The sequence below is a fragment of the Vicugna pacos genome, chromosome 12, assembly GCF_048564905.1.
Source record: "Vicugna pacos chromosome 12, VicPac4, whole genome shotgun sequence".
Taxonomy (NCBI): domain Eukaryota; kingdom Metazoa; phylum Chordata; class Mammalia; order Artiodactyla; family Camelidae; genus Vicugna; species Vicugna pacos.
In genome coordinates, this window is record NC_132998.1 from 22,057,718 (window position 1) to 22,083,136 (window position 25,419).

Below are 25,419 nucleotides of genomic sequence, written 5' to 3' on the forward strand. Positions count from 1 at the left end.
AGTGCTTCTGTGAACACTGGGGTGCATGTATCTTTTCGAATTAGAGCTTTCTCTGGTGGGATGTCTCAGTGGGACTGCTGGATCATATGGCAACTCTATTTTTAGTTTTTAAAGGAACCTCCATACTATTGTCCATAGAAACTGGCCCCAATTTACATTACCAATTGGTAGCACTTTTATTTGCAACATTTTTGCACCTTTAGAAAGTCTTCACTAATGGGATATTTAACACAGTCTGGTTAGAGAAGACTTCTTGAGAGAAATGACAACCAGTTGGGAGCCAATATAAATTGTTGCATGTAGTGTTGCAGGCTATGACAACAGAGTGTGCTGTGACATGGCTGGAGTTGAAACAGAACTGGGAGGGAGGGATGAGGCTGGAGAGCTGGGACAGAGTCAGATAATAGAACATCTTCTCTTTTTTACGATATTGCAAAGTTTTACCTTCCACTCAATTGCAACCAATTTTATTTCCATATGATAGCACACGCACAGAGCACTCCATACAACACTCAGAAAACTAAAGCAGCACCTTTATTTTATACATACAAACAGTATAAAATGTTTATGTAAGAGCTGTGTTTTGTTTACAATATATTATATTGCTTCAAGCCAATGCCAAAAGTTCATACATTATATTCTGTACTTTATTGTGTTTACAATATATTATATTGTTAAATGCCACTACCACAGTGTTATTTTTCTTTTTTTTTTTAATACTGAATTCTCTGGAATCATGGTAAGGTCAAAATATATTGTGAGTTTAAAAATATGGAGAATTTTAAAAATGTGACAGATGTCTAAATACATGACGGTACAATTTGAAACGCTGTAACTTCAGCAGTTTTAACTGCTTCATCCAAACCCTTGTGCTTTATGCATTTTTGTTCCATTTATCTTTCCTAATGTTGCCCAGCCCCTCGACACCATGAATGCATTGTACTTTTGGAAATCATCTGCCAATGACACACAGAAAAGACAAAAATTTAACCTGATCAACTGACAAAATTGGTCCCAAAGCACTGAAACAAGAAAATCTATACCATCATGCTACGGACGTACTTAGAAAACTTAAAAGGAAGAGTAAATATCAGCTCAGTGATTTATAATGAAGCTAATAAAATTCAGGCCAGTATTCTTAACTGTAATGAACATTATTTGAACATTCAACACATGAAAGGTTAACAAAGGCTATGAACTTGGTGTAACTTAAAACGTTTCAGATGTCGGAGTTCACCAGATGTAATTGGATTCAGGTGGGTCCCGCGGCTCCTCGGCCTTTTTAAGTGAAGTCGTGTGCTGCTGAAGCCGGGCGCCTGCTGGCCTCAGGGCATGCATGAGGCTGGCTCCGTACCCTGCAAAATTATTCACAGCTTAAAAGAGAAGAAACTACAAAAACAGGCTCTTCAGATTCATTATTAACCATTCAAATGAAACCTGTTTTCCCTTTTCAACCCAGAGTGAGAGACCACAGTGGTCACAAAAAGCTACCTGAATGAAGAGACGTTACAGGTTCAAGATCTCTGTTAAAAGAAACCCATTTTACTAACTCCATCAAATCTGGCTTCCACGGAGTCTCTGATTCACTATACGTTTTGGTCATGCAAAGTTTGATGCAAAGTTTGAATGAATGTGACTGAATGGAAGGACCTTCTCCACCCAAGAGCAGGTAAGGACCTAGCACTGAGGTCCCGATAGCAGGGCTGCTTCTGCAGAAGATTTGGTCACTGATCCTTTCACTGCCTTGCAAAACCAGCCTCCAATACATTGATCGACTTCCATGTAACAACTCCCACTCATCATACAGACCACATGACTAGGTAGGGCTATTACACTTACACAAAATAGGAATTTTATAAGAATTAAGTACTTCGCGTGTACACGGTAGAGAAGGGTTATATTTGAACAGACTCCTTCTCAATGGGGATTTGTGAGTTTCAGTCAAGGTGAGACTCTACCATTAGTATTTCCAGCTCATTGTAAATGGAATGTAACACTGAGTTCCACAACTTGAGACTTCCTCTCTGATTACTTGTGAACTTCTGGAAATGCTTGGGGCACTGACTCATTTCTACTGATTTCCTATAACTGATCCAGGACAGCAATCACACTTTAAAAAGCTGCCTCCATCTTCCTGTGCCTTAGAGTCAAATTTTGCATTTCATTGATTCCTTGCGGTTTTTAAAGGCAAGCATGCCATGAATGACCACTGAGAATACTTTGTTCCTGAGTGTTTTGCTTTGAATTGTCAGTTTGTAGGCTAGTAGCTCATGGAATGGCCAAGACAATGAGCCAACAATGCACTGGAGTAACTCCCTACCCTCCCTACCCTGCTGCTCGCCCTGCCACCCACGAAGCCCAAACCGCCCTGGTGACCAGGAACCTACGCCGGGAAGTCTGTCTCCAGTATCCTCCTCCCCACTAGGATGTCTGGGTGCCCAGGACCTCCCAACGTGTCACCCCCACTGGGAGTCTGTTCTTAAGAGAACTCTGTGCCTCAGAGCTTCCCGGTCACCTCCCTGCAGTCAAAATAAACCTCATCCTTTCAGCCTGATTCTCTTAGCCAATGCACAGAATGGCTGGGTGGCCTCTCCCGGAAAACACGTGTGCATTTTAATCGAGCACCAAGGCATCTTCTTGGCATGCAGTGCCTGGACCTGAAGGAGGCAGAGATGATGAAAGCTTTCAGCAGCAAGGTTTACAGGTAGGGGCGCTATTTGGGGACTGGCAGACCTGTCAGAGCTGCTCAACTGCACTACATGCACGAGGGCCCCTAACGTGCCTTCTTCCTGGAAGAGTGACTGGGTGCGTCAGCGGGAACAGTGCTGCTTGTGCTCTCCTGGTGGTCGCCAGGCCCCCAGTGTGAGTCCCAGAAGACCTGTGTAACTGAGTCTTGAGACATATGGCCTAGGCCCAAGGACTTCTGGGAACTTACTTTGATTTGGGGACAAACCTCACAGTTTGAATCCTGAGTTAAAGGTGGCATAAAGGGTTTGGTTTAACTCTTTGCCAAAATGGCCCCAGAAATGACTGATTTTCTACAGGTCTTTTACTCCAAAGAAGGTGCCCCCCACCAAGTATGTCCTAACAGGGGTACCATGCAATCATTGCCACTTGGGTAAAGGAGCTCTTTTCCAGAGGGGCCCCACTTCCGGTTAAGCTACACCCACCTGAAGCCAACTCAGTCTACCATCCAGATAATTCAGGGGGCGAAAAAGACTCAAATCAATGGCTTAGTATAACCTAGACCGGACACCAATTCACCTTAAAACAAACAAACAAATATACATGTATGCCCACGTATAAATGGTATATATACACATCAGAATAATATAATGTGAATGTTAGAACATATACACAAAAATGAGAAATGAGAGGTTGAATAAATATATCCATATACTAATTGCACAGATGTTTATACATAAAAGTAATATGAGGAAATAAAATATAAAAAATGTTTTCAAACTAATATTTCCCCTCAGTACCCCAGCTGTTCACTCCACACTCACTGGCTACCTGCATCACCCTTTGGAGACCACTGATCTAGAAAAACATCCGATGTGAAAATGATTTATTCAACTTATGTCCATTGTTTTGGAGACAATATGATAGACTCAACTGGACTTCTGCTAATGGAGGGGGCTGTATGACTGAATGAAGCCTTCCTTTCCTCAGAGGAAGGTGGCCAGTGGGCCCGTACTTAGGAGACTGAGTTCTAGCTGCAGGATGTGCTGAAATGGCATTATTTTCTCCACCTGCTGATCGACTGTCCCTCCCTCTTAAGCCTGAGCTCCACCAGGGAGGAGTCTTGGTTCACTGGTCTGTCCCCAGTGCCTGGATTCATGCTTAGCGCAGAGAAGGTATCACTCCAAACAGAATGACTGACTTTAGCAACTTTCATTCTGTGTATCAAACAGGCCAGTGGGTTATCATCCATAGAGCTAGTTCATTTTTGGTAGTCAGTCAGCTTGAAAAGACACACGCCCATGAAAACATGCTTCATGGACCTTTCTCTCCCTCCAGAGAACCCATCTGAAGCACACCATAACCAGCATAATTTAAAGATTTTACAGGGCAAATCTCCTCATGTATGATACACTAGTTGATCAATCCTGAACAATAAAATCAGAAATGCATAGATACTGACTCCACATTTGATTTAAAATCTTACTTTCACTTATTTCATAATTAATATATGGTATTACCAAGTCAACCAGTAGTACTAACTTAACCTGGAAAATATTGTGGTGATATTTTACAGGGATGGTTTCCTCTTTATGCTCTAAAGCTTAGGCTCAAAAGTTTAAAGACAGTGCCAGCGGGCGGCAGGGGGAAGCACGGGGGGAGAAGAGGCAGTGAAGGAGAGGTGGCTTTTATGAAGTGGAAAGCAGGGCTGAGTTATGGCTTGTCTTTTCGCCATTGGTGCCAGGAAGCAGGCGTGAGAGAGGCTCGCACTCACTTTTATTGCAGTGTCTTCCATGCCAGCCTTCTTGACACTGGCATTTGTTGGGTTCATGGCAGGTTCCATGGGTCCCACAGCCAGGCTCGCAGACAGCTAGAGTCAAAGGAGATAAAAGGAACGTTTCCTGCGCTTTCCTTTGTCAACACAATTACACGGCTGCTTTTCCTGCAGTTCTTCAGAATGTGTTAGTTTTGGCTTCATCCCCTAATATTTTTTTTTCTTTCTAAGTCAATCTCCAGCTATAAGTCAGTTCTGGACTTTTTGAAAAAGTTCTGAGAGTGATCTTCAACTAGGCTCGGTGCTTCTCATTCACGAATGACACTCTGGAGGACTTCGAAACAGCTGGGTAATAGAAATTTATCTTCCTTAAGAAAACTCCTAAGAGAAACAGTTTGGTTGTGTGTGTGTGAACGTGGCTGAGTTTGTTTTTTACATGCATGGATTTCGTACGTCTTTGATCTACCTCAAGGAAACATATGTCAGTAAAGAAAGGTTAATTGAGATGTCCAGGCAACATGCAGTAGGTGCAGAAGTTATGAGGTCAGAAGAGACTCCTGCTAGTTTAATTACCCCATAACCCAGGCTGACTATGTGTATGGGCTACTTACGCTTTGAACAGAGGTCTCCTTGGTAACCTTTGGAACACTTGCATTTGCTTTTCCCGATGCATTTACCTCCATTTCGACAGGGCTGTGGGCATTTGCCTGAAACACGGAAGAATGCAAGTAAGCACAGAACTCTATGCTTCAGTCGGAGGTAATTACATTTTTCAAAGGCACTGCAAAGCTCTGAGAGGATAAATGCTTTTAAATGGCAGTCATTTCCACTTATTTCAGATCTTCTCTGGCTTTGTTACTGTTTGAGTTCTATTTTTAGAACAACCAGGCTAAGTATTTTTACTTACGATTTTCGGTATATATCTTCTACAATGAATATGTTGTTCAAATGCTGTCTTTACTTTTCTTAATTTTAAATAAATTTTAATTGAGAGTTTGTTGCATTTTCAGCAAATTTTAAAACATTTTTAGGCTTTATAGAGATTTTAACTTTTAAACAACAGATCTTTAAAAAAAACACAGGTGAATACAAGTGAGTTTAACAAACATTTAAAATAGATCTGAACGTAAGAACTGCAGAACTGTTTCAGAAATGAAACATACTACCTTGATGTGAAATTTATTTCTTAACCTTGTTGAGCTGGTTTTGTTCAGCCTACTTGACTGTTTAAAGCATTATCTATTGGTTATGCCAGTGGGTATATGATTGAGTTTAGGGAACAGGGTTGTGTCTTTACTTTTTTTAATAAACAGAATAATATTTTAACTGATTCATAAACACTTAAAATTTAAGATATACTAAAAGTGAAGCTATCAGTGACCCTCTCAAGGATCTTTTCTCTGAAGTCTGATGTTTGAATGTCACTGTTTCTGAAAGTGAGCCTTTACGAGTGCATGGTGACATCTGTCTTAGGCTTGGATTCCCCAGAAGGCAGGGCTTGCAAGCAGAGTTTGTCTGGGGAAGTGACCCTCGGGAACAGAAGTGGGAGGCTGGGAAGAGTAAAATGTCAAAAGATGGAAAGCCAACACAAAAGTGTATTTGTGGGCTGGTCAGCACGATGGGCAGCTGGGCTCTATCCTGCTGCGTCTTTCGAGGAGCTAGGTAGACTGACTGCACCTTCCAGTTGCCTGAAGGAAGGGAGAGGGGCGCATTCATCATCTGCACTTGTCTCCCACTGATCACAGTTCACCCCATGGAGTAAGTTTCTCGCATTTCCATTCTGTGACTGTGTGAGTGCAATTAGGCTACGTCTGTGCAAAATAGGTCGTAGCGATGGCTGGAGTGAAAGGTGCCTGATACCACATCTGTGCATTTTTCTGGAATGTCTTAGATCCTAATGATATATCATTCGTTCTTTTATCTCTGTGCCAAATGAGTACTGCTAATGTTTTCTCAGATCTTTGAATCATTGGATTTTAGAGCTGGAATACGGCCTTAGATGTAAAAATTGTATAGTATTTTTCTTCTTTCTTACTCTGGAAGCTGTTTATTCTCCTTCTGCAATCTAGAATTTGCCATCCCAAGGCTGAGTTTTTTTAAGAAGTCAAAGACAAGGGGCTGTTCACCCAGAGCTGACACTACATCCTGTAACTGGCAAAATGACATTCCCAAGGGCAAACGACCATTAGACTGTTGTAGTTGAGGCGCTTGGGTTTTGTTGTTCTTTCTCTTTCTTTTTTTACTTTAGCCGAGCACTCATTACAGAGGCCTTGGTACAGAAGGAGAAGAAATGAAATCTTTATCTTAAAACAACCCACCTTTCATTCCCTAAGCTCTTCTTTTTATGGCCAAATGAAGCTTTAAAAGAAATGAACTACTATTACATCTTCCAGGCAGGTACCATGCTTGACAAACATGAAGTGAATTCCATAGGAAAATCATTTCGCTAAGAACACTTTACGTCTCTTTTTACTTATCCAATATGACTTCCTACAAGTATAAATCAACCAAAGTGGCATACAGTATTCATGGCGATAATACAGACGTAATATTGAGATGTTAGAGTCTCTCAAAAACCTGGAATGCCATTAGACCATCCGGTTTTTCTGATGCAGGATGTTCTAGAAACAGGTATTAAAACAACCTTAATGATAGAATGCCACCTTTTCACTGACCGTTAAAAAATCCCAAAGGATCATTTTCACTAAGTTTGTATACAAAGAATAGCATTTACTATTTGGTCAAGATCCCAACTCTAATTTAAGGAAAGGAATACCTAACTCTGAATTTCCATTTGTATGAAAGAAATATCTGACTCCACTATATGCACGAAACTGGATCATATCATAGTACTCTGCAGTGCACTGGGGTTTCTCAAGTAAGCAATAACTATATGGCAGAAAAGATAGAGTACTTATTGTGAAATACTCGGAGAGCCCAAATTTCTCCATTTTCTATGAAAGGTGAACTTGGTATCCAGGGATAATGCAGAGAATGACTGATGGAGAGCTTTTTACTGACTCCAATGATCTTTTGCTTTTCTTGGTGAGGGGCAAGTGAGGACTCTTGGGGTCACTGCAGCCAGGAAGGAGGACGTTCTCTCCTGGTTATCACGCAACAGAGATGTGACTGCAGGTGACTGTTAGAAGGCCATTCCTAGATCAAACCTCATGAAGAGATGATTGTTTTAAAATTCTAAAGAATTCTTAAAAATTCAGAATTCTATTTCTTTAATGTTGACTTTCTTTTCCTGAAAATATTCTGCAACCAAATTCAATCCATTGAACAGTGGAAAATTGAGTCAACTTAATACATCATTACACATTTTTAACCAAAAGAGACTAAGCACTGCCTGAAGACAAACAGATTTGACTAATTTTAAACAGTTAACATTTTAACTGTAACCAGTGGATGAGTCCAGTGAGAACAATGACATAAGGTGTAGATGAAACAAAGACATTAAACTTCCTCCACCCATCAGATTGTGAGGTAACTTAAATTTGTGACCATCCTTCACACAGAGAAAAGATAAAAATGGTTTACAAGAAGTGCCAACAACCATCATCTTCGCGTCTTAGATTTATGAGTGGTTTTAATTATTTTACCCAATATTCTAATTTTTTATAGAGAACACTTTATACAGGTAACTTTTATAATAAAAATAATTATTATAAAACTTATTTATGATAATGTAATAATAATTAAATAGCCCATTAAGTTATTTAAAAAACCCATTTATAGTATAAATAATTTACGTGGTCTTTTTAACTGAAGGTTCATTAATGATTCTTGTAAAATCTATGAGCCTTAAATGATGAGATAAACGTATACCACATACATCCAGATACTTCTAACCATGGTCTTATTTGTAAACCTGCAAGTTTATCTCATGGTCAAGTCAGACTGATGTTTAAGAAGATATCAATCTGACAGAGGTCAGGAGAAATGAAAATATAAATAACATCAGAATACATATTTCGTTAAAATAAACTGACAATAACAAGCGTTGATAAGGATACGGAGAAAGTAGAACCCTTGTACATTGCTGGTGGGAATGCAAAACGTACAGGCACTTTGGGAAACAGTTTGGCAGTTCCTCAAAAAATTAAACATAGAGTCAACAGATGGTCAAGCAATTCCACTCCTAGGTACGTGCCCAAGAGAACTGAAAACATGTCACACAAAAATTTGTACATGAATGTTCTTGGCAGCACTGTTATTCATAATAGTCTTAAAATGGGAACAACCCAAATGCCCATCAACTGCTGAATGGATAAACAAAATGTGGTTGGTGTATATCCACATGGTGGAATATTATTTAGCAATTAAAAGGAAATAATGATATATGCTACAACATAGGTGAACCTTGAAAACATAAGTGAAAGCAGTCAGACCCAAAAGGCCATGTATTGTATCACTCTATTTATATGAAAAGTCCAGCATAGTTAAACCTAGAAGAGACAGAAAGTAGGTTAGTGGTTTCCTGAGTCTTGGGGAAAGGACAATGAGGTGTGACTATGATGCATACAGGGTTTCTTTTGGGGATGATGGCATGTTCTGGAATTAGACAGAAGAGATGCTGCACAACTTTGTGGATATACTGAATTATACACTTTAAAATAGGCAATTCTATGGTATGTGGATTGTATCTCAATTTAAAAATAAGAATCACAGTTCATCTTTTTGTCTCTATTACACTGGAGGCACTTTTCAACCCAAGACCCATTTAAGTTTTTTTGGTAACATGGTTCCTGTAACAGAAACAAAAAATTTCCTAAAAGGATTTGAGTATCACTCGTGATAGGGATAATCAGGAGCTTTCAAAGGCCCACACGTCTGGTGTAGCTAGGGGGGAAAAAACAGGACTAGAAAACACTGTCTCTGCCAATGGAAAGGTCATAAACCTAAGGGCATGAAAGGGCACACCTACATGGAGAGAAATGAACCCATGAACATGAGCCAAGTACGCGAAGTCGGAGAGTAAGTAAGGGGAGAAAATCGAGGGGAGTCAGCGCAGAGGTATCTTTATCAGGGCAGGGTAATTAATAAGAACAGAAACCACATCCTGACAATTAGTTACATGTTCCATGGAAACTTCAGAGGTTTTTCATCTGAACTCCATAAAAAATCATCACTTCATCTACTACTCATTAAAGTACAAAAACCCACAAATAAATTAGAGGTTAAAAGTTAAAATGGGAAGTCAGTATTATTTAATTTTGAACCCACGACAACTTCAGAAACTATGGCTAGACCAAACAACACAGCAGTGTTTTATGGACACATTACAGCTGGGAGTGAAAAGCCACATTCCAGAACTTCCAGAAAGGCAGGGACGTCGCAGGCGTGCTCACTCACATTCCTTCTGCTCCTTCCTGAGCAGGGCTTTGGTGTTATCTGTCTTCTGGGTTGCAGAGCAATCTAGGATGGGGTTGGCTCATTTCTGACTCATTGCTAACAAAGAGCTTCAGTGACATGGCTGGAAGGTGACAGGGCCAGGACAAGGAGTTTGATATCCTGATTCCGCAAACAATGATTATCTACCACATTCTACGTTAAATTTTTACTTTTTTGTATCAAATCATGACAAACATTTAGTGAAGGCATAATGTGCACTGATTTTAAGTTTACAGCTCAACTATTTTTTTTTTTACACAAACACTCATAAGACACTTCCTCAATCAAGATATAGAGCATTTTTCGCACCCCATAAAGTCCCTTTGCGCCCCTAATCACTATTCTGGTTTCTACGATCACCCATGATTTTGCCTGTTCTCGAACTTCATAAAAATGGAATCACGGAGTATGCACTTCCTCGTGTCTAGCGCCTTTTACTTAGCATAACATCTGTGCAATTCATTCCTGCTGTTGTGTGTGCTATTAGGTGGGGTTTTTTTTTTCCAGTTACTCTGCACCTCTTTTTTTTTTTCTCCTTTTGCTTGAGTCTATCCTTTCCTCTTAAATGGATTACTAGGCTCAATCTGGTTAGGAAGTGTGGCAATGAGTGCCAGAGGAAAAAAAACTATGCCTCCAGGAAGGTAAACAAATTCCAGTTGTCCTAAAGCTCTGGTCAACATTTCTAGGCTGAAACTGTGAGCTCTGCACAATCAGAAGGGGACAAAAACCACTGATAAGAAACAACACAACATGGTGAATAACCCAAACCCAGACACAACTGAGTCAGAGAGCGTTTGCTCTGAGTTGTCTGAGCTACATCACTCTTTGCCCCACCCTTAGCCAAAACGGATGGTGGCTGAATCTAGTGAAAAGAAACCACTGGCCTGAGACCTTAGACAGCTATGCATTGTCTCTGGGCTTGAGATTCCTCATCGATAAAATGAAGGGGTTCGATGGAGCTTCTAAAGTCCCCCCACAACAAAAGAAAAGCCGAAGGTCAACACTCACTTATTTCACACTGTTCTCCCTCTAGTCCTGGAGGGCAGATACACTTTCCAGGGTAGAAACAGGTCCCTCCATTGAAGCATGTGGTCGAGCAGTTTGCTGTTAGAATGAGTAACAGAGCACTGCATTAGACAGTAGGTTATATCTGACAACAAGAACGAAAAACTTTACTTAAGGCTGGGTGACACTTCTTATGCATCGGCTACTTGCCCATATACTTATATAATAAAAATAAGTCACCTTACACATACAAGAATTGTAACCAGTCGCCTGACCATTTGCAGATTCCAGCCACGTAACAGGATACCACACACATTACACAGTACCCACCTCTAGGGAGCTACATCTTAATGAAAAAAAAGGGCATGCTGTGTAAAAAAATTATCTTTTTAATTTTCTTGTAAATGTCTATGCTCTTAAAAGGAGAAGAACGCTATACACCTAAGAAAATATTTTTTAAGGTAAAGGAGGAGAAAAAGGAGAAAATATACTTTGGAATAGATAAAAGGGAAAGAAGTGGTAAATATTAGGATCCAACAAAGGAGAAAGAAACTTCTTTCCAGATTAAGAACAGAGATATAAGATTTATATCTTATATATAAAGATTATTTTAATCAAAGTGTAGTTGATTTACAATGTTGTATTAGTTTCAGGTATACAGCAAAACAATTCAGTTATACATATATACATGTGTGTATATGTGTCTGTGTGTATAAAACTATTCTTTTTTATATTTTCTTTCCTTATGGGCTAGTACAAGATATTGAATATAGTTCTTGTGCTATACAGTAGGTCCTTGTTGTTTATCTATTTTATATATAGTGGTGTGTATCTGTTAATCCTAAACTCCTAATTTATCCCTCCCCTACCCCAGGAATTTTTTTTAAAAAATAGACTTTTATGATGTGTACAGGAAGGAGTAATTATATTTGGGAAAAGACAAACGGTTGCCCCTTGTGAGATCCCATAGGCAGGGAAGTGGCAGCAGCATGAACTGAAGGGGTGACCTTGGGTGTATGATTGTGGGAGTCCAGTTATCTAGATTATCCAGGTAATAATCATGCTCTTTGTGACTGCCTCTAAACCCTCTCTCTTAGATCTAGTCAGCTTCTGGAGTCTGGCTGCTCACTGGCACCTACAAGAGAGGGAGGACAGAAATGGGGACAGGGGAGAGCAAATATCTAAAAATAGACAAGTTGGCTCATTCTATAAAGGAGATGAAAATAAGAGCTTGGATTCTTGGCTTTTCCAGTCTTACGGCCTATTTGTTCTCGTCCTATATAAACAGGCCAAAGTTGGCTATAGATGAATGAAAGCTGAAATAAGCTTCCAGTAGGAAAATCAGAAAGGAAATCCAAAGGTTCTAAGTGTATGTTTTCTTTGTGGAAAAGAAGTCCAACTAGAATATTCCACGAATGTCATGCTTCTTAAATGATAAAGCTTTTTGTTAAAAATCCTAAATATCTCCCAGCTTACGGCTGTGCTGTACTTTCTTTAGCAAAGTCAAGCCTCCTGACATGGAGGAAGCGGCACACTGGGGTAGAGAACTTAGGATTTAGGAGAATCGGCTGTTTGGGCTTCCCCTTTGCTACTTGCTGCTAGTATTTTAAGGGCTGGGCAGTTGTTTCTGTGAGCGTGCAGAATGCAGTGAACCTGGGAGTATAATCCAAACTTATAGACTATGACAAAGCTGACTGCTAAATTTGGCCACACTCTTAGCATTTCCATAATACTTTACCATCCTGACCAAGCTTCTCTACATTTCTGTTGTGCGGTGATTCTTGACTAAGAAAATGAGCCAAAGACACTAAGTAACTTAAACTGGGGCTGAGGGTTTGATCAGCCAGTGTTTAACTACTCAATTCTTAAAAGTTTCCAACAGATGTCCCAAGAGCCAATGAAAGTTAATCTTTAGTGGTTCTTTGACTATGTGGTTCTAAGGTCTTAGCTCTGTGCCAGTAAGTAAGCCATTTTTTAGAAGCTGTACACTCCCTCCTGGATAATAAATGGATCTTTTTGTTGAGGTAGTAAAAAGCATTATTTTTTAATGTTCCCAGATCTCTGATGAGACCAAATGGAATTTCAAGTCTTTCCAAAAGAATTTAAAACAAAATTACTGGAGTCTAACAGGTAGGAAAATCTTTCATCTGAAAAGCAAAATACTACAAAATGTAAAAAGAACTGAAATACACATAGATATCTTCCTTTAACAGAGACCATGCAGAGTGTGACACCACAGCGTTAGAAAAACATTATAAATGACACTCCACTGTGCAAACTATGCCAATAACAGCCCCACCAAGGTAGGCAGGCCTCACAAAAGGTCTCTCTAAACCTGATAGTACATTCGGTCCTCACCCAAATCTCTGGAGGATTTGCTCTATTTCCTAACAGTTGTGAGATAACATGGGTTTAATTCTGCTTTAAGAATTAAATTCTGCCCAGTTTTGAAGTAGCAGAGATGGTGAATGCTAAAGTTAGACAAATAAAAAGAAGCTTCCCAAGAAAGAATGTTACTCACTGGCTGTTATTAGCAGTGTCATTAGTGCTTAACCTTTTTGAACACAAAACTTAAAAACTGTTTTCACTCCAATGCTATAGCTTTAGAAGATCGCTTACAAATAAAAGGCAGAGAAGTGCTCAGATATTATCTCAATAGCTTAAAGGTGGGGGGCAGGGGTCAGTGGCTTGATTTCCAGTTTAGAGATGGGAAATGCATGGCCCCCAGAGATCAGGTTCTCTGGCCGGAAGCAGGGTCACTCAGAGTGCAACTGGGATCTGAAACAAGTGGCCTGAGTGGCAATATGGCACAGTGGAGGATGTGAATTTGGGACAAGCTACTCAAGCTTTATAAACCTCATTTTGCTTCTCTGGGACAATGATGGATAATACTTCACATATCTCAAAAGACTGTTGAGAGTAAAGGGAGATAATTGTATGAAGGGACTTTGTATGTCATAAAATAACAGATAACCATGAATGATTATTCTGACTCAGGTTAAGGGCTCTTTCCTTTAGCTTTTCCTTCTTTTTTAAAAAGCTACTCATTTCAGTCTTAATTGGTGCTTTCTGCATTATCACTTCTCAAAAATAACACATCATTTTATTTGGAGGCATGTATTTACTTAAAAAAAATAGTGTCCTACTCATACAATTAGCATTTTTGACACAAGGATAATTTCATTAAATACATATACACTTTAAGGACTTTTTTTTTTCCATAGAAGATGTGAACTGGGCAAAATAGACAGGTGTCTTGTAAGAGTATGAATCATTCAGTACTATTTTAGAGCCACACTTGAATCTACTTTCTGAGAGGAAAACTGGGCTATGATGTTGCATAAGAGGAAGGAGGAGTCCGATCTCTCAGGGGTGGGATCTGTGAGCAGAGCACTGAATTGCGGGGGGTCAGTGAACTTCTAGGTCAGGCAATTTGGAACACACTGCTTCATTTCAGTCTTTGAAGCTCACCCATAAAACTGATTTGGGACATAGCAAAACTCCAATGGGGCAGGAGCAGCTAATTGTTCACAAAAATCCCTGCTCCCCTCCCATCAAGTTGTCAGTGTCAATACAATACAGTTGTCCAGCCAGAGATGACATTTCTCCTGCTTGCATCCAGGTAGGAACATGAGGTTCATTCCTGTCCGTGGAATAGGTGTGGAAGTTTTGTGGGTCACTTCTGGGCCAGAGTTTTTGGTTTGGTTTGGTTTGGTTTGGTTTTCAAAGCGGTGCCTTCTCCAATTTTTCTCTGCTTATTGGCTGGATCCAGAGAGCTCTGAAGCTCTAGGCAGGACCATCGATGGAAAGTGCCTAGTCCCTTGAGTCACTGCTTGGAGGAGAACTGGCTGACCATTGACCAGGTATTTGCTGCCCTGGAGCATTCTATAAGTTCTACTGTGTTAAGCTACACTGAAATTTGGGGTTAAAGTTACAGCAGCCAGCTAAGGGGTACACTCTATTTACAGAGCTGTTACAAAGACTGATGGTATATTAAATACACTTCTTTTAACCAAACATTTAAAAAGTATAACAAACCTTATTCTTAGAAAGTTACCTTTATCACAGTTGACGCCATAGAATCCAGGTGGGCAGATGCAGAAACCAGGAGTAACACAAAGCCCGCCATTCATGCATCGTGGTGTGCAGAGGGCTAATGAGGAGAGAGAATTCAGTTTAAGGCCAGATAGGGTTTTTGGAGCAGGATCATTTTGGAAATGTCAATAATACAACAGGTCTACATTTTTTAAAGCTTTGTGGTTGACTCTAAAGTGTTCCCTCTTTTAAGATAGAAGTCTGTTATATTAAAAATTATTTTTGTGCTATAAATCAAGCAAATTTTTAGTAAATTTTATAGAAAGAGAATTTTGGAATTGTTCCATTTGGCTGATTAAAATTTGCTCAGAATGATTATTTTTACTAAGATGTGGTCTTCTTAAGACTATATTTTTCCTGCCTTATTTCTTTGATCTTCCAATTCCAAAATCAATACAAACAAGAAAAATTCTTATTTTTCTTGAGGATGAAAAATATTTTGCCTCCTCTGGTCAAATAAGCTCTTAGTATTTGTGAGCTTGTGGTTAATACACATTTTTGTGTTTATCTTTCTTTTTTCCACATAGCTTTCTTGAAGTTAATTTCACCAAAATACACATACTTACTATACAAATGATTCTCAGCCTTTTAATTTTATTTATTTATTTATTTGTCTAGAGCACCTACATAACTCAAGTGTAGAAAGGCTACTTTTAATTGGAGTAGATACTTTTAAATCAGTCATAATATTAGCTTTTTAAAACCAGTTTAAGGGGAGGAGAAAAACCTCAGAACTTTAGTAAGATTATGCCAAAGCAGGGTGCATATAACGGTGAATTTGGAGGTGGGGGGGGGTTGGGGGAGGGAAAATGGCCACAAAAAATGTAGACGTAGTGCCAAAGTTTTCAGCCCCTGTCACCACATATTGGATTTAACAGAAAGCCACTCCTAGAAGAAATACTCTCCAGTAGCTCTTCTGTGGCTTATATAAGGACTTCACCAATCCTTACAATGTGACCAGAAAAATAATTTCAGGGGATGCGTTAAAAACACACACGGGGCTGCCGTGTGACGCCCGTGTCACCAGGCAGCGCGCCGGCGCCCTCCGCTCCTCACCTTTCTCGCAGTGAGGTCCGTAGAGCCCGTCGGGACACTCGCAGACTCGCCTTTCATTACAAAAGCCTCCATGTCGGCACCCTCCTGGGCACTCAGCTTCACCAAAGAGAAACAAAGTTTATGTGGACAGCTCTGAAATCACGCCGAGTGAACTGCAGCCAGCAGGAAGAAGGCAGCGGTGGCTTTCCCTCCGGCGCACCAGAGATCACAGGCTACTGAATCCCAGTACTTCTCTCATTCTCTCCACACCCCTTGTACTTCACCAGGTCTTCATGAAATTAAGATTTTTTGCCTCTCTCAATCCTATTTCCTGCAGTAGGGGGCTCACGGAAGAAGTCAAAGCAAGCTTTATTCTGCCTGCACTCCCCCCCCCATTCACCTACTGTACTTCCTGAAATTTGCACTGAGATAGAGTAAATGATACTGCCCTCAATATTCACTTTCAGAGGGCGGGAAGACCTTTTGGCGCACTGGAGCGCTGAAAGACCTCCAGAGCTTAAATTCTGGGCTGGAAGAGCTTGCATCAGGATGGGAAAGGGGACAGGCCTTCATGCTTAACTGGGCACCCGGGCAGTGGTGGTGAGGTGCCTTTGCCTGGCAGAGATCGCTGGCATGATGGTGGCACTCTGTCTTCCATGGATGTCAGCAGCACCAAACTTTCGGCAGGGGGTATGGGTGGTGGTAGTTGCTGGTAATGACTGGCAACCTAGATATGAGGTTGGGGAGTCCCAAATATTATGCTGGAGGAGGGAAGGAGAGAGGTAGAAGACAGGGTGTTTCGAAGGAGTACTGGAGTTCCTAAAATTGTGAGTGGGGCAAAGCAGATAGTCTGTCTTAGTACTATTACTGGACCCTATGTTTCCCAGCCCCACTACTCACTGGTGTGGTTATAACTGTGCAAAAAATCTATCTAGCTAGCTATAATTTTGTGCCCAAATCACACCTGGAAGCCTTATGAGCCTTCTCTTGAATCCGCATCACTGATTACCTTGTTGACAGGTTTTAAAGAAGATGGCATTCTGAGGCGTCTGCAGGATGGTGTTGCCTTCAGAATTCATTACAATCACATTCACTTCGAACGCTGCCACTCCATCTTGTTTGCCAAGACATGGGAACCCGACTTGAACAACTAAAGAAAGTACAGAAAAACAGTTTATCTAGTTGATTCCAGTTTTACAGAAATCTTGGTAAGAGAGACAAAGAACAAAGCATGAATGTTCACATTTTGTTATCTGACATTCTTGTATCTCCACTAGAGTAGGGACTGTATTATGATTATCTGGGCACTCTCTATAGAACCTGTACATCATGCTGGGTGGAGAAAGAATTAATGACCCTCATTAATTTATACCCTAGTAATGTCAAATCGGGAATATTTTTGTTTATAGTCTAAGCTTGTACCATCTTGAAAAAAAGATGCTAAATTTCTCTGAAAAGTAAAGGTGCAAATTAGGCAGCACAGACTGATTAATTAGGAAAAGAAACTTTGTGAGTACTTTCACCAGCCTCCATATAATTCAAAAAGAGCTAACAATCAACATTTCATAACAACTGATACCACAGATATACAAAAAAACATAGAAGAATACTATGAACAATTATATGCCAACAAACTGGATAACCTAGAAGAAATGGACAAGTTTCTAGAAACATACAGTCCACCAAAACTGAATCCAGAAGAAATAGATAATTTGTACAAATAGACCAATCACTAGAAGTGAAATAGAATCTATAATAAAAAAAACTTCCTGCAAACAAAAGTCCAGGAACAAATGGCTTCACTGGGAATTCTACTAAACATGCAAAGAAGAAATTACACTGATCCTTTTCGAACTCTTCCAAAAGACTAAAGAGGAACACTCCTAAAGTCATTCTATAAAGCCACCATCACCCTAATACCAAAACCAGAAAAAGACTGTCAAAAAAAAAATTACAGGCAATATCTTTGATAAATGTAGATGCAGAGATTCTCAACAAAATATTAGTAAGCCAAATCCAACAACACATAAAAAAGATCACACACCATGATCAAGTTGGATTCATACCAGGGTCACAAGGATGGTTCAACATATGCAAATTAATCACTGTGATACACCACATCAACAAAAGAAAAGACAAAAGTCACATGATCATCTTGATAGATGTAGATAAAGCATTTGATAAAATTAAACATCCATTCATGATAAAAACTCTTACCAAAGTGGGTATAGAGGGAACATACCTCAACATAATAAAAGCTATTTATGACAAACCCACAGCTAACATAATACTCAAATCTGTCCTGAAACAAAAGAACAAAGCTGGAGATATAACCCTCCTGGACTTCAGTCAATACTACAAAGCTACAGTAATCAACATAGCACGGTATTGGCACAAAAACAGACATATGGATCAATGAAACAGAATAGAGAGCCCAGAAGTAAACCCACACAACTATGGTCAGTTAATCTTCGACAAAGGAGGCAAGACTGTACAATAGACATTTTCTATCTTCAGCAAGTGGTGTTGGGAAAGCTGGACAGCCACATGTAAATCAATGAAGTTAGAACATACCCTCACACCATACAACAAAACTAAACTCAAAATGGCTTAAAGGCTTAAACATAAGAGAGGATGCCATAAACCTAAAAGAGAACATAGGCAAAACATTCTCTGACATAAATCGTAGGAATGTTTTCCTAGGTCAGTCTCCCAAGGCAATAAAAATAAAAGCAAAAATATACAAATGGGACCTAATCAAACTTATGAGCTTTTACACAGCAGAAAACCATAAACAAAATGAAAAGACAACCTATGGACTGGGAGAAAATATTTGCAAATGATGTGTCTGACAAGGGCTAATTCAAAAAGATACACACACCCCAAGTTCACAGCAGCACCATTTACAATAGCCAAGACATGGAAGCAACCTAAATGTCCATTGACAGATGACTTGTTAAAGATGTGGTATATGTATACAATGGAATATTACTCAGCCATAAAAAAGAATAAAATAATGCCATTTGTAGCAACATGAATGGACCTAGAGATTATCATACTAAGTGAAGTAAGTCAGAGAAAGACAAGTATCATATGATATCACTTATATGTGGAATCTAAAATATGATACAAATGAACTTACTTACAAAACAGGAAACAGACTCATAGACATAAAAAACAAATTTATGGTTACCAAAGAGGAAAGCAGGTAGGACGAGAAATAAATTAAGAGTTGGGGATTAGTAGATAGAAACTACTATATATAAAATAGATAAACAATAAACTCCTACTGTACAGCACAAGGAACTACATTCAATATCTTCTAAGAACTATAATGAAAAGAATGTGCAAAATATACACATATAACTGAATCACTATGCAATGTACTAGAAACTAACACAATGTTGTAAATCAACATACTTGAATAAAAAATTAACATTTCAGAATCTATTAAAATAAAGCCCATTAAGTAACACCCTACTAACTTATTTTCAATTTGTGCGCTTGAAAGTGACAAAATCTCTTCTTTGGAAATATTCTACAATTCAAAGCAGACTCCAATCATTGGACTGAGTTCATATTTTCTCAGGCTATTTGTTAATATTAAGAAGTGTCCATATCTTTGGGATCTAGAAGACAATCTGATGTCGTGAAATAATCTCACAATAATCTCACGATAGGCTTATATCCAACGGTTTAGGTTCCTAAGGAGAAACCACTCCTTTTTTGTGAGACTGATGACCACTCGGGTGCATAGGTGCTGACTAAGCAGAGAGTGGAAACTCATGTGTGGTTGTACAGAGATGGTGAAGAGGGCCACCAGCGGTGGAATACCCATGAGTCATTGAGTGAAAACTGGCTCAAGTCATTGGCTGGGAAACTGACTATGTAGATTTCTAAAATCCACTTGATTATCATAACATATCCACTGGGGAAGACTGATACAGCTGATCCACTAGACTATAATTCTTCTTATGAATAGGAAGAAACATTGCTAATAGGTATACATATGAAGTTCTGCTTCATTTTGTTTCTGTATGGCAGGATATGGTTACTGCCAAGCATGGAAAAATCATACCATGCCAAGAAAAATCCTTTCCCTTCAGAGTTTTCATAAACCTTTCCCCTAGGTTTACAAGAAGAAATGAGCTGGAAACTGGTCTGCTCTTTTCCGTGAGGCATTGCACACAAGCTGGTCATACAATCTTCTTAACGTGCTTGGCAACCAAAAACCTCTGTTAGGGCTTTGGCATTGTCAGTGCATGACTGTGTCATTCTCCAAATAACACGGATTTCCAGTTCTCCTGAATCTTGAGATCTGAGCAACATAAATAATCAATTAAACGATGAAAAAATATGGCTATTTTAACAGAAATAAAAGAAGGAAAAACCAAAATTGTGTCTGAAGTTCCAAAGTAAAATTGTCCCCACTGAAAAACCACGGTTTAATGAAATCCTATGTATGAAAATGCAAATTTACAAAAGGCAAAAAAGCCATTGTAGAGATTTCCATTTCAAAGGGAAGCGAAGGAGCTGACAAGTAATTTCTTTTGATGGTTAACACTTCACTTTGTTCAAGAATAAAATGTCTATCTTTCAAAAGAAATGTCTCTTTCGTATGAATTTTTTGCAAGGATGAGCAGGCCAGTAATTGCCCCGAGGTTTGAAAAGATGGAAGGACCTAAAAGACAGAAGTCTGAGACTTTTCCTCACCACATGTCACCATCTAAACTATTATTTTCCAGGTGTCTGTTTCTCCTGGAACTTACTGAGCCTCCACTTTGCAGCCAGCCCACCTAATTCTTTTAAGAAGGCACTTCAGAGTTATTTTACTTTTCAGAATCTTGGTATGGAAGAGAAGATGCTTGTGAGCAAACTCATCTTCATTTCTGTTCATCAGCATTGTCAAATTTCAAAACATCTCTTGGATGTCAAATATCAAAAAATGTCTTATAATATTTATGGGATATTCAGTTAGGAATAATGACTGGTTTGTATTTTCAGATGGGCTAAAAGCAAGCCTTTCATAAACCTGGTTAAGCTGTGACTGCATGTTACATGCTCCAGTCATAGGGGGTCTTCTAGAGGGTGTGGAGTGCCCACGTGGGAAGTGTGTGATTAGTGAATGTGGCCTTTCAGTTAGTGAAGGTACAGAGATGCATAGAGTTCCTGGCCTGTGGTGATCTAAACAGTATGACTCCGAACAACCAACGCAGAGAAAAACAAGGATGCAAAATCCAATAGAAAGAAAATACGCTATAAGTAACTTCTGTAAGGTTTTCAAGATGAATTTTTCCCCTTAAATGGCTAAATACGAATTTGAGTCAAAATACAGAGAGTTCATCTATTCCATAAGTACTTATTGGATGTTTACTGTGTGACACTGTTCTAAGCACTGGGGATACTTTAGTGAACAAGACAAAAACCCCTGCCTTTTGTGGCACTTACGTTTCAGTGATTTATTGTGAAGATATTCTGTGATGGTGAAACATTTTAACCATTAAAAAAATGTAGAAAAATGAAGCAAACATTGACACATGTTTAAAGCTACAGACTTAAATTAGAATTGGAAGTAGCTGCAGTGTTTGTTTTGGGTCTATAACTACTGGATTCTTTGGGTCTCGACTTTTATCATCTCTCCAAGTGCAATTTGCTTGTATTTTAACTTTATATCAGGTGCATGAACATCTTCTGATAACAGTGTTTAATTCTTAAAACCAGGATCAGGTAGAGAATTGCACATGCTATGATCCATTGATTTGGGGTGGTTTAGTTAAACTCCTTAGGCCTCAGTTTCCTCATTTGGCCATAAGACTAATAATAACACTATTAAAATAATTTTTAGAAATTTTTTGTGTGTGAAAATTTCTGTTATTTGAAAGTCTAAAGAAAAGTGTAATGTTATCGTCCACCATCAAATATGTGTTAGATTAAAAAAAAAAAATCTTACCAAAAAACTCACACCTAAAAGGGGGTAGAATGGAATAAACTGGGAGTTCGAGATGTGCAAATACTAACTACAATATATAAAATAGATAAACAAGTTTCTACTGTGTAACACAAGGACCTATATTCAATATCTTGTTGTAATCTATAATGAAAAAGAATATGTAAATAATTATATGTATGTGTATGACTGAAACATTATGCTGTGCACCAGAAATCGACACATTGTAACTGACTATCCTACGATTAAAAAAAAAAACCTCACACCTACAGTACAGTTATACAAAATCATGTCAAATGCAAAAGAGAAAAGTCTTTTCTATTTTTGAACAGGTAAACTTGAGGCAATTTTGGCAAATAACTAAGATGTAGCGTCTTCATCTTGTTAGTAAACCAACAGAAAAGCTATCCCTAATAATGGTTTTACTCATTCAAAATTATGTCCAATTAACATTAATATGAAATATTTTCTATCTTCATCTTTTAAAGATCTGCACACTCCAGGTTTAAAATCTTGCTTATTTTACTTATATATTTATCACTCCAACCTGACAAATTCAACTTCCAGTTAAAAATGAACACATCAAAAATCCACTTACCCCAGGTGGAAAAGTTTTACCCACACATACTCATCTCTTCTGGAGCAGGAGGCATGTAAACATAACTATGGTCTGAACTCTAATACAAAATGATTTGAAAGGAATTAGGAAATAACGTTTAGAACTTAGGATGTACCTAGGTTATGAGTTTCAATAAATTAATTCTTAAAGTAAAAGAAAAAATTAGTGAACGATGTACAAATCAAACTACTTACACTAGCCCATTTTTCAATTTTGAAACATGAAATGGAAATTTTATTCCTTTTCGGCAAACTCTACTTGTCCTCCTTTCTGCTTATAAAATGTATGTGTAAGGCCGTTTAAGTAATAATAATTGACTACCTTCCAAACTTGTGTCAGAGAATTTTGCTTTAAAAAAACAACTTGACTTTAGTTAGCCTCATCTTCAGTGACTGACTTTTGTATGACCTGTGTTCTACCCAAACTGGATTTCTTTCAGTTCCTGAACATGGGCTGCTCGTCCACAGTGCCTGACTGCACACCTCTCCTGCTGCCTGGAATGTTCTTTCTCCTCTTTTCTGTCCAGGGTCCTCCCACTCACCTTTCAAAGCCAAAATTAAACAGCTCTTGCTCTCTGTATCCTTCCCTAACACCCCCTGCCTGAATTATTTCACATATATTTCACAAACACCTTTGTCTATGACTGCATTATAATCTGATGATTTCATTATGATTCTGTATCCTTTGCTAAAAATGAGATTTTCAAAGGTAAGGACCATATCTTAAGCGGTTTTGTAATTTCAGCGCCTAGTGTGTTGTCCTTTATAAACTAGGTACTGACAGCAACAAAGATATACCTTATGGGAGACACAGCCATACACCTTTGTACACACGGACACACTAGCACATATATATGTGCACATTTGCACACATATACAGAAAGAGACAGAAATCAGTGGGAGACAGAGTAAAATATGAACACTGTGCACTCACAAAAACACATACACAAAATGAGACATCAAAGGTAGAAACAGCACAGACTCTACTTCCAAGGAAAAACAGAAACGTGAAAGTTACATTGTGCCTTTGTGAAACTCAGCCTATGAGAGCCACTTTTACCCAAAACTAGATGGAACTTAGGCCAGATGTTGTGACTTCTAGTGCAGCCTAGGTTGTATAATCGAGATCAAGGTAAATTAAAACAACTCAGAAAGACGAAAGCAGACTGAACACATCTCACATGGTATTCAGATACACACTGATGTGCCATTGATTGCGCATAAACTATTCTCTAGACGTAAACAACAGACTTATTCTCATGAAATATCTCTTCCAGACTGAGCCAGGCATGGTGCTCACTCAGCCTTAGCCTTGGTCAGTCCAGCTGCCGCCTTACAACAAGGGAGGAGCTGAGAAAGGCGGGCAAGCGCTCATCCTTGACACCACATGATTAGAAATTGCTCCACGAACATAAATCACCCAACGCGAACAGTCATCGCTGTTCCATGCCGTGCTGACAGCCACTCATTCTCTCAGCAAACACTTCCTGAGCACCTACTCTGGGTTTCACCTAGGACGGGGGTCACCAAGGAGATGGTCCTTTCAGCATCAACACCTATTTGACAATTTCAACACACTGGATTCCTGATGGTCATGGTTGAGAAACACCCCTGCTCTGTTGGTTTCATGGGATGATGGAGACAGAGTGTTCTAAGAGGCAAAGCATTAGCTTGATGGAAACTGTTTTTCGTTAACCAACTCAGGAATTTTACTGAACCACCACCCTGCAGTTTGTATTTCCTGTTTTTGTTCTCTTCAGATGCCAGAAGGCAGGCACTTCATAACTGTTAAAGATCAAGAGTTTTCTTTTTCATGCAGTATTTAGGCATATAGGAGTCTGTAGGATAAAAGAACAGCTTAGCAGCGTGGGGGTATTAAATAGACCAGTGGAGTAACAAAGGCTACCTGGATGCTTAGGAGCAAGACACACTGATTTGGTTACTTTTTAATAATTCAAGATACCCTCACTGCTGGTGCTGGAGGACTGAGCTTAATAAAGCTAATGAATAACTGCCCTGCAATGGGCTCAAATCCCCATAAACATCTTGCACCTGCATTTCTGCAAACAAATCCTACATCTGCCTTCAAAACTCGTGTGTGTGTGTGTAGTGGGGTTGTCTGTGCAAAGTGTGTATGTGTGCACACATACATGTGCCCAAGTCACCTCATCCCAGAGGGCCTGTTAATTTTGGTCTCACCTTGCCCAAAGCATCCTCTACTTTTTCCTTTACATTTTATTATTTATAAAGATTCTAAATTATTAGCAAATGTTTTCTCTAAACATGACCTATTAACATATTCTCACATCATATATTCAAAACCTTATTGTTTCAATATTCTAAGTAGAATTTCAGTAAGCTTTTTTTTTTTTTTAACTAAACACAAAAAATTGATAAAGATGGGAAGATTCGGGATACAAGCACTCAACTGGAAATTCAAAGATGCAAGATTTATTGTAAGGTGAACAGGTATAATAACTGTAATTAACACAATTAATGCATTTTAACGGGCTATAGTAAGTTTGTACTTTTTTAATAATCGGAAAAAGACAAAGGAAAAATTCAAAAATTTAAAATGGAAATTGAGAGACGTTCTGTATTTATTGTATTCCTGACTGGTTCTCAAAAAAATAAATAAATAAAAGAGGGAAAAATATGATCAAGAAAAACTGTATAGAAAATTACCTGTGACTAAAAAGGAACACCAAATGACATGGCAGGAGCCTGAGTAATGGCCTATTCCAAGAACTTGGTGGCTGTACTCTAGGAACTTCCTTGTCTCCATGGTGCAGCAGTGGGCAACAGTACTGGCATTACCACCTGGGCGGGACTGGGCAGCCCGTGTATCTGGAACGGCCTATTC

At 39.0% G+C, this 25,419-nt stretch overlaps 1 protein-coding gene and 1 long non-coding RNA gene across 5 annotated transcripts in view; both read right to left on the minus strand.

The window, feature by feature from the left end:
• Positions 1–515: 515 nt before the first annotated feature.
• The window catches only part of WIF1 (WNT inhibitory factor 1), a 66,092-nt gene continuing 41,188 nt past the window's right edge, over positions 516–25,419 (minus strand). The window contains exons 4-11 of one of the 4 annotated variants that reach the window (XR_012078421.1): positions 17,001–17,141; positions 16,013–16,108; positions 14,919–15,014; positions 10,865–10,960; positions 5,071–5,166; positions 4,460–4,555; positions 3,171–3,264; positions 516–1,355 (exon numbers count right to left, since the gene is read on the minus strand). Coding sequence is in view for 2 of the 4 variants with exons in the window: in XM_006205820.4 (XP_006205882.1) it covers positions 1,234–1,355; positions 4,460–4,555; positions 5,071–5,166; positions 10,865–10,960; positions 14,919–15,014; positions 16,013–16,108; positions 17,001–17,141 (743 nt within the window). In the remaining 2 variants the exon portion in view is untranslated. Of the gene's footprint in view, positions 1,356–2,339; positions 2,658–3,170; positions 3,265–4,459; positions 4,556–5,070; positions 5,167–10,864; positions 10,961–14,918; positions 15,015–16,012; positions 16,109–17,000; positions 17,142–25,419 lie in introns of those variants that run through there. The other 3 variants (XR_012078422.1, XM_006205820.4, XM_072973014.1) reach the window with 3 other exon arrangements.
• Positions 6,037–7,774, minus strand: LOC140700158 (uncharacterized). The gene is made up of 2 exons (XR_012078423.1): positions 7,481–7,774; positions 6,037–6,817 (listed from the first exon to the last, which is right to left on the minus strand). It is a non-coding gene; the product is annotated as an uncharacterized lncRNA (long non-coding RNA).